Source organism: Octopus bimaculoides, chromosome 1 (genome assembly GCF_001194135.2).
Source record: "Octopus bimaculoides isolate UCB-OBI-ISO-001 chromosome 1, ASM119413v2, whole genome shotgun sequence".
Classification (NCBI taxonomy): Eukaryota; Metazoa; Mollusca; class Cephalopoda; order Octopoda; family Octopodidae; genus Octopus; species Octopus bimaculoides.
This window is the reverse complement of record NC_068981.1, coordinates 13,801,439-13,815,692: the sequence shown is the minus strand read 5'-3', so window position 1 is coordinate 13,815,692 and position 14,254 is coordinate 13,801,439. Positions and strand designations below refer to the sequence as shown.

The window sequence follows — 14,254 nt, the reverse complement described above, 5'->3', positions numbered from 1 at the left end:
TAAGAGAATCGCAAAATAAAAATGAAAAAGATATGGAATATGAGAGTCAAAAACGAAACAAATACACTTGCACGGTTTGTATGCATAGCAAACAAGTATTAAACGAATCTATACAAAATGGTTACCTTTATTTCTAGATCTTATGACTGCATACTTTCTTTATTTCCTTCTAATACAGGTTGTAAAATATATCTTCTCTTCATCTAATCGAAGTTCATAATGAAATTTGCAAAACATTTAGTTTGGTAAATTGCTGTATGACACAACTGAAGGGAGAAAAGTTAGACAAAAAAGAAAAACAATGCGGTGGTTTTTATTTTATTTTTCTTTTAAAATCAATATAGTTTGGTTTTCAGTCCGATATAATATTTGTATAATTGATTTACTTTATGTTCTTAATAACACTGAAATTGGAAAACTATTTTTGTGAAATCCTCGGCGTCCTGAAGTATATTTTCATTCCCACTTCTCTCCTTGATCATCGGAAGAAATATGCACCAGTCTATTTCAAAAAACAATTACAATACTTTTGAAGTAAAACATCACACGACACTGACAGCCAGATTATATATTTTATTATATTATTGACGTTTAGTTTCATAAATGCTACACTAAGATCAAGGGTTCTACGCCGTTTAAAAACGGAAATTGTAACTGAAAAATACCTAGTTTTTGTAACATTATCATCATATAAATCCACGTTTGAATATTAAATGATTTATACTATTTATTGTTATCAAGCCAGTATTCTTATGTTTATTTCTACTCTTTTACTTGTTTCAGTCATTTTACTGCGGCCATGCTGGAGCACCGCTTTTAGTTGAGCAAGTCGACCACAGGACTTATTCTTTGGAAGCCTAGTACTTATTCCATCGGTCTATTTTGCCGAACCGCTAAGTTACGGGGACGTAAACACCAGCATCGGTTGTCAAGTGATGTCGGGGGGACAAACACAGATACAAACATATACACACACATACACACATATATATATATACATATATACGACGGGCTTCTTTTAGTTTCTGCCTACCAAATCCACTCACAAGGCTTTGGTCGGCCCGAGGCTATAGTAGAAGACACTTGCTCAGGGTGCCAAGCAGTGGGACTCAACCCGGAACCATGTGGTTCGTAAGCAAGCTACTTACCACGCAGCCACTCCTCTAGATTATTTTAATTTGATGAAATTCTCACCATTAAATGTAACATTGATTCTATTTATCTGTTTTGTTGTTATTTCGCAGGATTCAAACAACCCCACATATCAGAGGATGTGGGCCTTCATGTCATCAAACCCTAGTGTGTTTGTCAAATTAGTAAAGGACGGAGTGCACAAGGTGCGGAACTCCAAGGGAAAGTATGCCTTTCTTCTAGAGTCATCAAGTAATATTTACATTAATAATCGCAAACCGTGCGATACCATGATGGTCGGTGGAACACTTGACTCAAAAGGTTTCGGTATAGCAACACCTAAAGGTTCTCCCATCAGGTAAGTACAAATAAATATAACATTGATTATTGTCATACCACAATTCGTATTTAATATTTGATTAGCTGAGTGGAGGCGTAATGGCCCAGTGGTTAGGGCAGCGGACTCGCGGTCATAGGATCGCGGTTTCGATTCCCAGACCGGGCGTTGTGAGTGTTTATTGAGTGAAAACACCTAAAGCTCCACGAAGCTCTGGCAGGGGATGGTGGTGAACCCTGCTGTACTCTTTCACTGCAACTTTCTCTCACTCTTACTTCCTGTTTCTGTTGTGCATGTAATTCAAAGGGTCAGCCTTGTCACACTGTGTCATGCTTAATATCCACGAGAATTTCGTTAAGGGTACACGTGTCTGTGGAGTGCTCATCCACTTGCACGTTAATTTCACGAGCAGGCTGTCAATTTTTCACGAAGACAACCACACGGGAAGATTATAAAGGCATATGAATTCCTCTATATTCTTGTAGGAAGAATATAGAAGTATGTGAATTCCTTCGCGCTCAAGAAGATATAGTCTGCCACTGAGGCAGCACAAAATAAAGTATTAGATAGATTTTCGCTCTCTATTCCACTTTGTCTACCATGAAAGTATTTAAGATGCAGAGTAAACATTCTAATTGTAACATGGAAGACTTCAACATGTAGAATACACGCATTCTGTATAATGTTAACATGTTCTTTGAAAATATTTGCTTGCCTTATTGCTAGTAATTAAATTGTTTTTCTGCTATTGTAGTCTCTAATTTAAAAGATAAAAACCAACCTGATTTTCACCGGTTTGAACTCAGATCATGTAAAATTTTAAAAATCGAACAGATTTAGCCAATAAAGCCTCTACACATTAAGGTTAATTTTAATCCAACATCGCAATTAGGTATAAAAATCGGCTGGTCATTTAGAATGAAACAATTCGAAATTGGGGAAGTACAGCCTTTACGGTTTTGTTGTTTTTGTGTTCAATGTTGTAGTATTTCGCATTAAATTGGTAGCTGCCCGAAATGCATAACTGCAGGTCTATCGATATTTTTCATATGTCATATCAGGTTTAACTAGTAACTTTCAGTATATAGTGACCGCTTTTATTGGATAACAAAATACATTTTTACTTTATGAATTAATGTAACGTCGCCCTTCTCAGAGTAATCCCTTATTCAATGCTCAACCGTTAGAGGTTGGCCGTCTATCCAAGAACAAAGATCAGGCCTACTCTGGAACAAAGGGAACAAATACATCAAAATGCTCAGACCCTCCATACATATGCATATATTCTTTTATGTGTTTCAGTCATTTTGACCGGAGCCATGCTGGTGCACCACCCTTTTTAAGCCTAGTGCTTATTATGTCGGTCAATTCTGCCGAACAGCTAGATTACGGGGACGCAAACGCACCAGCATCGGTTGTCAAACAATTTTGGGGAGGACAGAAACACAAACACATATATACGACAGGCTTCTTTCAGTTTCCGTCTACCAAATCCACTCACAGAGCTTTGATCGGCCCGAGGATATAGTAGAAGACACTTGCCTAAGTAGCCACGCAGTGGGCCTGAACCCGGAACCATGTAGTTGGTGAGCAAGCTACTTACCTCACAGCCACTCTTGCGTCTATATATATAAAATGTTCAATGTACATAACAACATAACTTTCTTTATATTACCATACATCAATTTACTAGTAAATGTATTTAAGAAATTTTCGATTTGGGGGCGGGGGGAGAATAATTTTATATAAAAAATAATTTTAGTGTAAAACACGCAGAACGAATTTAAAGTTTTTTCTTTTATTTTAATAAAAACAAAATAGCGTTTATAATACACTAGCGAATGCGGTAACTGTTTTTGAAATAAAATTGTTACTTTGGTGTCAAAGATTGTCTCCAGGATCGCCAAAAAATAAAATAAAAACAAGAATATGCGTTCAGTTGTATGAAGGTGTATAGCAGATTTTCAGTTCGATATTTTTTTGTTTTATTTCTCCACTAAAATACATTTTATTGACTCAAATATGTTTGTTCTTTTTCGTAATATAGTGATAAAATTGTGATTGTCACACACCGTCTGCAAACATATTATTCACTCAGGATATTAAATACTTCGAAAGCTAACTGAATGAAAGTACAAATATCAGTATTACAGAATTTAATTGCCAGATATTTGTGAAAATCTACAGAAAGCTAACAAACACGATGTGTGTGTGTGTGTTTATAATAGATGACATTTGCACAAAATAGTATAGACTTGTAATCTATCTCTTTTCCTAACCACACATACATACACGCGTACACACACACACACATACATTTATATATATATATATATCTGTGTGTGTGTGTGTGATCGAGAAAGAGATATACAGATTACATGCCTATAGTATTTGTATGTGCAAATGTCATTTAGTATTTTTGCACTTTGAGCAGACAATTATCTACGAAGAGCTGTAAACATATTTTTGTAAGAAATTTTGCTTCTTATGTATTCATATTTTGTTGTTTATTTCTAAGTTAGACTATGCAAATGGTGTTCACATTTATTGTATATTACGTTTTTACGAAGACGAAATATAGAAAATACAAACTAAAATATTTCAAATACATGTAGGAAACGAGTAAAACATTTCTTTTTCTGTAGTCAATTATAGTAACATAAGGGAAATAAAAGTTTGACAATGTGATCAGGAAATCTTACTGAAACATTGCTACAGTGATATTACAAATAACCTGTTACACACAATACCTACACATCTGTATTAGATGCTTCACTCTCTTTCAAATTGCATATACATACGTATGTGGGTAGGTGTGATTGTTTGTAGGTGTTGAGAAATAAAACATCCTTCTGAATTGCTAGCATTCTTTTAGCATTGTTTTATTCTTATGTTAAGAACTTTGCTGCTTTTCTTCCATTTGTTCTGATTTTGTTTTATTATTGATTTCATTACACACAAAACACAAATATTCATGTGTCATATTTTTTTTAACGTACTACAAATTATTTAACATTACTTTTTTTTTTTTTTACTTTAGTATTAAGTTTATGGAAGAAAGGCTCTGAATTCACCAAAGAACTTTTTGCCATAAAACTTATAAATACTATTTTTGATCATTTACATATAAAAGAAAATACTGTCTTCATATGTAAAACAGAAAACATTAAAATATCGCAGAACAGATGAATTTTATATTGGAAAGCTGTAAGAAAATATATTTCGCAGTATTGAAGCATCATACATATTATTGAAGAGGGAATGTATAATAGTAATTATATTTATTGCAAAAGCAAATGTTATTTGTTATTCAGGGCAGTGTTTGTTCAAACTGTAATCGAATATTTCAAAGGGTTGAATTTGTAAAGGTGGCATCTGTTGAATATTTAGTTTGTTTTATTAAATTATTTCAGAAACTAATTTCGGTTATATATATTAAAGGTTGTATATATGATGTAATATATTTGGAGAATACTAAGTAGCTTGCAGCATGAATCTATTTTACGTACATCAAAGAACGAAACGTAAACTCAGTAAAATTAGTTAGATAAAATTCTTTGTGTGCTGTAAAAGCACTTAGCGGTGACATTATTGTCCATATCTTGTGACGGAATCTCGAATGCCTTTAGAAAAAAATCTCAGAATATACATGCATTTTTTTTTTATTTGTAATACACGGCACTCGTATATAATATTTTATTATCTATGAATAAGAAATAAAACTGAATAGAAAATATAAAATCAGCATGAAATGATGATTTAATCATTGATTCAATTGTTTGCTAAAACACAAAAAATATTGCCGAGAAGCAGCACGATCATCTTTTAAGATTCTCATAACAAAGAAGATGGCATAATATTAAACCATCTACAACTCTTAAGTTAGCAGTTTGTCGACAAAACGACAATATTGTTAGGTGGAAATAAAGCTATTCACGATGGATGAAACGTTGTAGAAATAAGCTGAAACGTTAAAATATTGCGGCATAAAATATTTCAGATTGTCACGTCAAATATAAGCTCAGACATCAACAGAATAATTTTCCTCTCATTAATGAATTCAATATTTCTTAATTAAATAAATAGTAATTACTGGAGCTGTAAACATATAGTAAATATTTCAATAAAATGAATATAATCCTACAGGTAAGAAAGTCAAAACTATTCTGCGTAGCAAAATCGGTAGACACAAGCAGTGTTGACGTCTGTTTGTAAGCGGACGTGCGTGAGAGTGTGAATATATTAGTTTATATGTACATACATAGTTATGTGTACATATTAGGATATATAGGGGTGCTTATGCACATCTATGGGTATAAAGAGATATATATACACACATATACGAATGCATATATATATATATATATATATATATATGCATGCTCTTTGGGAGAATATATATTGAAGTTGAGGGTCCCTGAAACCCAGGCTGTTGCAGTAACTGGTGCTGAAGTGAAATGGCATTGCTGGGATATTTCGCACTGTCGAACCGTTATAGCAATGTTGTAGCTTTCAATATCAACACATAAAATTCCTTTGAATATCTTCTAGAGACATATTACTGCATAGCTGGGAGCAGTAATCCAGGTGGCTGAGGACGAATGTCCTCCAGAGCACCATCATGGTTTCCTTATCACTAGTTCTGAATGATCTCAGGATCGAGCCAGCCAGTCGCCTGAAATTTGTCGCCATCCTGGGAAAAGTTATCATCACTCACGTGGATACCCAGTCCCTCTGAGATTTAGGCTCTGGGATTGTAATTCCCTGTGGATCAGTGTAACTGCAGCGCAGGGCTTGACCGTTTACAGCGTTAAACTGCATATTCTTAAACTTAGCCCATCTGTAAATTGATTCCAACTCCTGCTGCGGATGTGCAGCAAAACAGGGGTCCTGTATTTTCTGCGAGACACCCGTATCGTCGGCGCAGCTGGCAAGGGTGGCTATCCGGGTAGTTGGGAGCATATCTGATAGGACCACTATCAAAACAGTGGTCCCACCTGTGCTTGCTTGCACTGAGTTATACCTGAGAACATGAGACATTCGGCCCATTTGAAATTGGGGAAGTTAAAATCAGCCAAATGAAATATGGTCACGTGGTGTTTCAGTTGCATGAGGATATCTTTAATTCTTGTGATGCAAACTTCAAACTTGCCTATGTGGTTTGTAGCAAACGGTGGGCAATATGTGTTGCATATAACTATATTGTGTTGTCTTATGTATACAGTTAGAGTGTCACATACTGAATTTGAGTATGACAGTAAATATATATATATATAGAGATGCAGGTATGGCTGTGTGGAAAGTATCGTTCTTGCAAACCGCATAAATATAATGGTTTTCCGAATAGCTTCCGTTGGAATATTCCTCAGATGTTGTAATTTTAAACCCGAGCCTTCCAGAGAATACAATGGTGAATACGCCTCGGATGTGAACCTCAAACTTTTTTACAAAATAAACTACAATAGGACACCTGAATGACACCCATGCGTGTGTGTGTCTGTGTGTTTGTGCGTATGTTCGCGCGCGCGTGCCATTGTTGCTATATACATCGTTCTTAATATGAAGTAGTCTTTTTAATTAAGCATATATGTTTTTCAACTTTTGTTTATATAATTTTGCTCGCTTATCCACACAAACCAGAAGCTATGAGGGGGGAAATGTCTGATTATACTACATAAATCGATCAATTTCGGAGATTGACATGTGAAGAAGAACACATTGTAGTTTTATCATTAACAGTGTAGCTATTATTGTTGATGTTTCGGTTTTTGTATTTAATGCTTTTGTTGTTTTCCAATTTATTGTTTATGTGGTGTTTGCTCTCGTTCAGATGTTCCGCAAGTGATAACACATAAACGGAAATTATAAGTCTAGTCATATCAAATATATATGTGAATAAATAAAACAATTTAAGGTGAATTAAAGAGATATCAGTGAAGTATCATAAGCAACATGTACATCATCGATTTATCATATAAATTTTTATCTAACTCCAGTACCGAAGAGCATTGAATAGATGCATGCATAATTCATAATGCATAACATACATACACACATAAACGGAAAAAAACAAGCATATGTGAATGTATATGTGTGTGTGTGCGTTGTATTCGTGTTTATCACCTCTCTTGATATACAGGTTGTCCACAAAGTTTGGGTACACGGGGATTAACACACATTTTAAGAAACTATTATTTCTTATATTTAATTGTTTATGTTATGATTTTATTTACTCCATATGTCCAGACTTTGTGGACACCCTGTATAACAATTTGGCCCTCATTGAATGATTTCAGTAATGCTACAGGTTTAATTTTGTTACTTGTAGGAAAATTCACAGGCTTTTCTACTAGTCAAGAATGTGGTGATGTGAGTGGTATCATGTAATCATTTAGATTGCTTAACGTAATGCATTCAGAGAGAGTCAGACACGAACTGAGGAAGAAAGTAGAATCGAATTCAGCACTCGACTGGCCCTTTATATATCAAGTTAAGTGATACGAAAGGCGACGCATAAAATTTCGAAGAAAACGACAAATGCAAAAATATCCTAATATGTTTTTTTAAAACTAATCCAACATGATTTGAAAAAAAATGAAAAAAATATATATAATTATAAATTAAAAACAGTAAAAACAACTTATTAAAAAGATTAAAACGTTTACAAGAATCCGTAATATAGTGTATAACAAATTCTTCAAAATAAGATAACGCGAATACAATTAAAAATTACTGCAACTAAAGTATGATTAGGATACATTTTTTATGACAGATATGAGTATTTAATCAGATATATATTTATGGCATCGTTGAATTATTCAGACAAAATAACGCCCTCCGACCCACAGTTTCACATCTTTCAAAGTCCTACACCGACCTACAGATTATTTAAATACCCGGCCATTATTCTGAATACACAAAAAATGGAGCCTAGTATTGATTCATCAAAGGAAGTCTTAGAAGTTCCACAGGAAAGTGATAAAGTCTACAAAATGTTTGCAACAGACATGGATAGTCTCTTTATCAACGTTTCTCAAATGAATATCATAAACATAATATTAAGCGAGGTGCATACACGCAATAAAATAAAATCCTCTAATATGTCAGAATTTTTAGAAGGCAGACAAAGATGAACAAACAGACTTAGAATCTTTTTAAAAACACTTTCCCTAAATTTACAACAAATTCATAGACTAAAACATACGAACAAAACCAGTTTACTTAATTCCTTATTTAGAACTAAAAAAAAGAAGAAAAAAAACAAAGCGAAAGACCTATCCAAACGATGATAGGGACGTCATCACACACATGTGATGTCTCTAAGAAATTCCTTATGGTGAAATTAAACATTTTCGGTACTATACATTTGTTTTACCTTGTGAATATGACCGTGGTATAAGTGATAAATGTAATTTTAAAGTAAGTATTTACGTCGGGTAAATACATTTCATATTGTAAATGCTGAAACACCTAACAATTTCTGTTTATTTTTGTATTTAGAGATTCAGTGACATTAGCAGTTCTTGAACTTAAAGAAGAAGGTTCTTTGCATAAACTGTATCAGAAATGGTGGTATGAGAAAGGCCAATGCGGTTTCGATTCAGGAGGCGTAAGTATTAAATTATTTACTCATAAAACAAATGAACAATTCTCATTATTAGTTCCTTTTTCTCGTTTTGTGCAAATTAAAACATTAAGCATATCTATGGGATCAGAGAATATACGTAGACACAAATTGAAACAGAGGGAACAACGGTTCTTATCCAAAGTTCAGAATAGTGTTCATGGCGTGTTTAAATGAACGTTCACCCTTCTACCCCTATATTTCTTCTTACTTCAGTTAACCCATTTTATCTTTCAGCTACATTGTCACCTTAATTTCATCCCACCACATCTGTCCGGCAGCTTATTTTCTTTTCATTTGTCTTTCATTTTCCATCTAGCATTCAGTTTCTCTCTTCCTCTTTTCTCTATCTATGTATGAAGGCTGTTGTTTTGCGTTTCCCATCAGTTTCAGCCATTCTTTCTATTATCTCTACCAAATAATACTTGTCTTACCAGTGCAGAATAATACCAGTGTCCTCGTATCTTGTTTTATCATAACTATACATGTATATATTGCATATTTTTGTATTCAAATATACGCGTATACACACACTCACACACACACACATATATATATATATATATATATATATATATATATATATGTATATATATATAAATATATATATATATATAAATGAGCTGGTGATGTGTAGAGGAAATTCATTTAATGTTTTCGTTAATACATCGGGTAATTCCACAATTTAGCAGACGTATCCAGCGGTACATTTATATTTATTAAATTGTCAGCGTTAATTTTCAATCAAATATTATTTCCAATTGTCTAAAATATTATGATTCTAAGAGAAATAAATCACCGCTCTAGGCGTCGTCCATTTGGAATTTTGTGCAAGTAATATACATAACAACTTTCCTTTCTAATTTTGCGTGCAACCTGACGTAACATTGCTTAAAAATAATTTTACGTCTTGATTTTGATATGAAAATATGACAAATGGCCATTATTCTTTCTGCTGGTGTGTTTATTGAAAACTCTATCAAAAGTCATTGAGTATAAAATAGGACTAGAAACCAGACAACTGAAGAAAGCCATCAACGAAGTAGGCACTCCTTATTTAAGAGTTGCCTGCGGACTCTCCTCTCACGAGTCTCTCTCAAATAATGGTCGAATAAATAAGATGGACAATATAATTTAACATAAATATCATTCATCAAGCCAATACGAACAGCACTGAATCCTTACTATAGGTATCATAACAATGTTAGCGCTTGGTAGGAAGACAACTACAGCGGTTACAAAATAATTTTATTCATTATCAAATAAAAAAAATAAAAACAGTCGTATCCAGAATTTAACGAAAGAAAATAATCTTTGTTTGCAACTTGATTTGCTGTTCTAACTGAGTTTGGGAGTGTGAAAGCTTGGAAGAAAATTTTTACGATGGAGCTATCAAGAGAAGTAGGTTATCAGTTATATTTACAAGGCTACAAAATCGTTGTTACAGTAAACTAATTATACATCCCAATGTGAAACCTAGACTGTATATCATACTTTGGAATCAACAGTCCCAGCAATAACTAGGTAAAGTGTAATGATCTTCATTGTCAGTTTCTGTGAATGACTAGAGAAGAAAAAGTAGCTAAATGTTAGAGAAATATTTGTATAAAAGGCTGAGGTGTTTTTAGTATTATAGAAACAAGCAGATTAACCGAAAGACCGATAATCATATAAATTATACAAACATCACAAAATCTAGTTCTGAGTAATCTAGTCAAAATATAGTCAAAAGACTTGGGGATCGTCTAACTGATATATTGCTGGCTACATATAGTGAAATAAATATATAACATTTTGTTAAATCAGATTATAGATAGAGTCACAATGGAAATTCAGAGGAGAAAGGAGGAAAAAAGACACAAATTTGCTAATACATGCATGACACAAATGAAATATGTATGTTGGACGCATTTGTGACGGAATGATGAATGAGGCTGGATGAATAACTGAATCGCTACTCCAATCTTTGTAACTATTGTTTCTCGTATCGTAACACATGAAAAGTTCACATACGATACTTCTTTATGAAAAGTTCACTGTATAGGCTCAATATGCAGCGTAAAAATAATATAAAAGTTGTGATCACTGAAATATATAGAAATGTGTGAAGATTAATCAAATGAGAACACAGACTGACAGAAGAACACAAACTGCGTTTGATATAGAAGAAACATTTTAATATTATCGTTATTATTTTTGTGGCTCCTACAATGAAATTATTATTATTATTATTATTATTATTATTATTATTATTATTATCATTATTATTATTTTCTTCATCATTATTAATAGCACTAATAATGCCACTGTTTGCATAAAATATTAGTATTTGTATTGATGCTGCGTAAGGTTCAAAGGCATGCGACCGTTAAAAGATTATTTCACGCTTGCGTAGATTTGTATAGCGAGGAATGATCAATGAGACCGTATATCTGCCGCAATAAGGTTAACAATGTCAGTCAATCTTCAAAACAATGATCTGGTTTGAACAGAAATTTATCATAGATGGAAAGAAATTTATAATACATGAATTTTATATCAGAAGGTAAATCCTGCTGTCGAGCACTGCAGCAATAATGGGGTCGAATTCAAAAAAAAAAAAAAAAAAAAAGACTTCACTATCATTATATATATATATATGGGCGTTGCAGTGTGGTAAGAAATTTGCTTCCCAAAAGCATGGCTCCAGGTTCAGTCCCACTGCGCGGAACTTTGGACGTCTTCTGCAATAGCTCGGGCCGACCAAAGCCTTGCGAATGGATTCGGTTGTCAGAAACTGAAAGAAACCCATCGTCTGTGTGTGTGTGTGTGTATTACCATCACTCGACAATCGGTGTTGGTGTGTTTACATCCCTGTAACTTAGCAGTTCGGCAAAGATCCCGATAGAATAAGAACCAGGCTTAAACAAGCATAAGTGCTAGGATCGATCCGTTCAGTTAAAATCCATAAAGACGATGCTCCAGCATGACTGCAGTCTAAGGACTGAAACAAGTACAAGAATATATGAAATTCAAGTTTCCTAATTCTGAGTTTTAAACTTCCGTACTTCGGACAATATTTGAAGGAAGAGAAAGAAAAGGGGTTACTGTTAGTAATATTATTCAATATAAAAAAAAACACAAGATCAATAAAGGGTTTTATTGTTTACATATGCAAAATAATACTTAAATAATGCCAAATGTGATTAGTTTGGCAGAGAGCTGTGAGATGAAAATATTCGCTAAAACGACAAACCCGTTAATGGTATTATAAAATGAAAACATTATTATGGTGGTATATGTAAATATAGTTTTACCATTTCATTTATATGAGAACCAAGATTATTGTATGCGATATATGCTTTGTATTAGATAAGATCAGTCATTAACTTGAAGCGATAAAACAGCACACTCAATTCATAAGATTTGAATACACTAATCTAAGATCTCTTATATCTAAATTCAATTCTTTTTCCAATTCCGATGAATACTTTATAAATTATCTTTCATACAGGACTCGAAGAAACGCGAGTTGTCACTAAGCAACGTAGCTGGTGTGTTCTATATTTTAATATGTGGACTAGCACTGGCTATAGCCCTTGGAATTCTGGAGTTTGTCTGTAAATTAAAATGCCACGGAAATAAAGTAAGTTTTGTTTATTTTTAATTTTCATTCTATGCATAAACAAATGGTTTATTCATTATAAATGAACATAATTTATATGCTTCGTACTTTGTGTGAATAAATATTTTACGTGTACATTTATCAAAATCGAATTAGATATGTTGATAGAAAAATTCCAAGGCGCACTCTTCAAGCCGAGCCAAACTGCAAGAAGTAAACCAAGAACGGGATGATGATGATGATGATGATGATGATGACTAATTCTGACAAGACCCCTATTTTCTTATCCTTCGACTTTCCAGGAATGGTGGATGGATGGATGGTTATATACATACGGATAACCATACGTAATTACATGCTCTCAAACATTGACATATTTCCCTATTTCTCTTTTAGTCTAAACGATTCATAGGCCTACGAAGGAATTTGCAGGAGATGCATAGTTCATTGGAAACCCTCTTTTTTATATTTCTGGTTACTTTGAGTAAATCCTTGAGCCACTCATATTAAGAAACTCTATACCTATTTTGCTTACACATGTATATGAGTGCATGTGTACATGCGTGTATGTGGGTTATGAATAAGTACACATAACAATTTCAATCTAAAATTAGACACACTGAACACACGTTGTAATATTTAATTTCACTAGATTGTTTTTCTCACGATACGAATTATTTTCTTTCCTCTATCGTTGGGTCTACTCTGCTATTTCCCAAAAGCTTTCGTCAGAGAATATTTAATATGCTTGCATAACTTATCGGATAATTTTAAAATAAATCTATTCTGAGATTTTTCAACATGAAAGTATTTATTTCTATTAACCCTTAAACATTAGACATCATTCCTTGATTTTTAATCAGAAAACAACGGTCATCATCAACTGATAATTAAAAAAAAAAGTTTACATCGTTACGGCCATCATAAGAGGGAAGTGAATTTTTATGGCACTTTTCGATAATGAGCCAGTAAATTTTATTCTGCAAGAGACTAACAATTATTATAGTTCGGTAGTTATTTCAAGTGAAAATAAATATAACAATTAAACTTAAGAAAAGGTGTCCTTAGAATATATAGAGGTGTGGTTTTTACCTTAAAACTATTTCTATAAGAGACGACCATGTTTTATTGTTCAGTTTATGTTTTACATTTATAATATTCTGCATCAAGCTGTAAATGTATAGTCATAGCAACTCATGGTTACGTCTCATTCGACGCTGGTTGAATTATCTTAAAATAAAAGGGAATTTCCAAGATGGATACAAAAGCTGATAAACCGTTATGCGCGGTCTTTGTTGATATTATATGTTATCTGATAAACTGATAGCATTTTACTGTGTCAGGTTGTATTAATATGTAAGGCAATATTGAAGTTGATGAAAGAGTCGATAGTGGATGTATATTGGTTCCATTGAGCTATATACAATACACACACGCTCTGTGTATGTGTGTATACATAACGTATGCAATATACACCTAAGCATATACATTATATATATATATATATATATATATATATATATAAATTATATACGTAAACATATAAGTTTATATATAT

General features: G+C 33.1%; 1 protein-coding gene across 1 annotated transcript in view; it reads left to right on the top strand.

The window, feature by feature from the left end:
- LOC106869364 (glutamate receptor) overlaps positions 1-14,254 on the top strand; it is a 695,940-nt gene that overhangs the window by 678,620 nt on the left and 3,066 nt on the right. Inside the window, exons 15-17 of the mRNA XM_014915088.2 lie at positions 1,245-1,489; positions 8,969-9,077; positions 12,586-12,717. Of these exons, the coding sequence (XP_014770574.1) occupies positions 1,245-1,489; positions 8,969-9,077; positions 12,586-12,717 (486 nt within the window). The remainder of the gene's footprint in view (positions 1-1,244; positions 1,490-8,968; positions 9,078-12,585; positions 12,718-14,254) is intronic.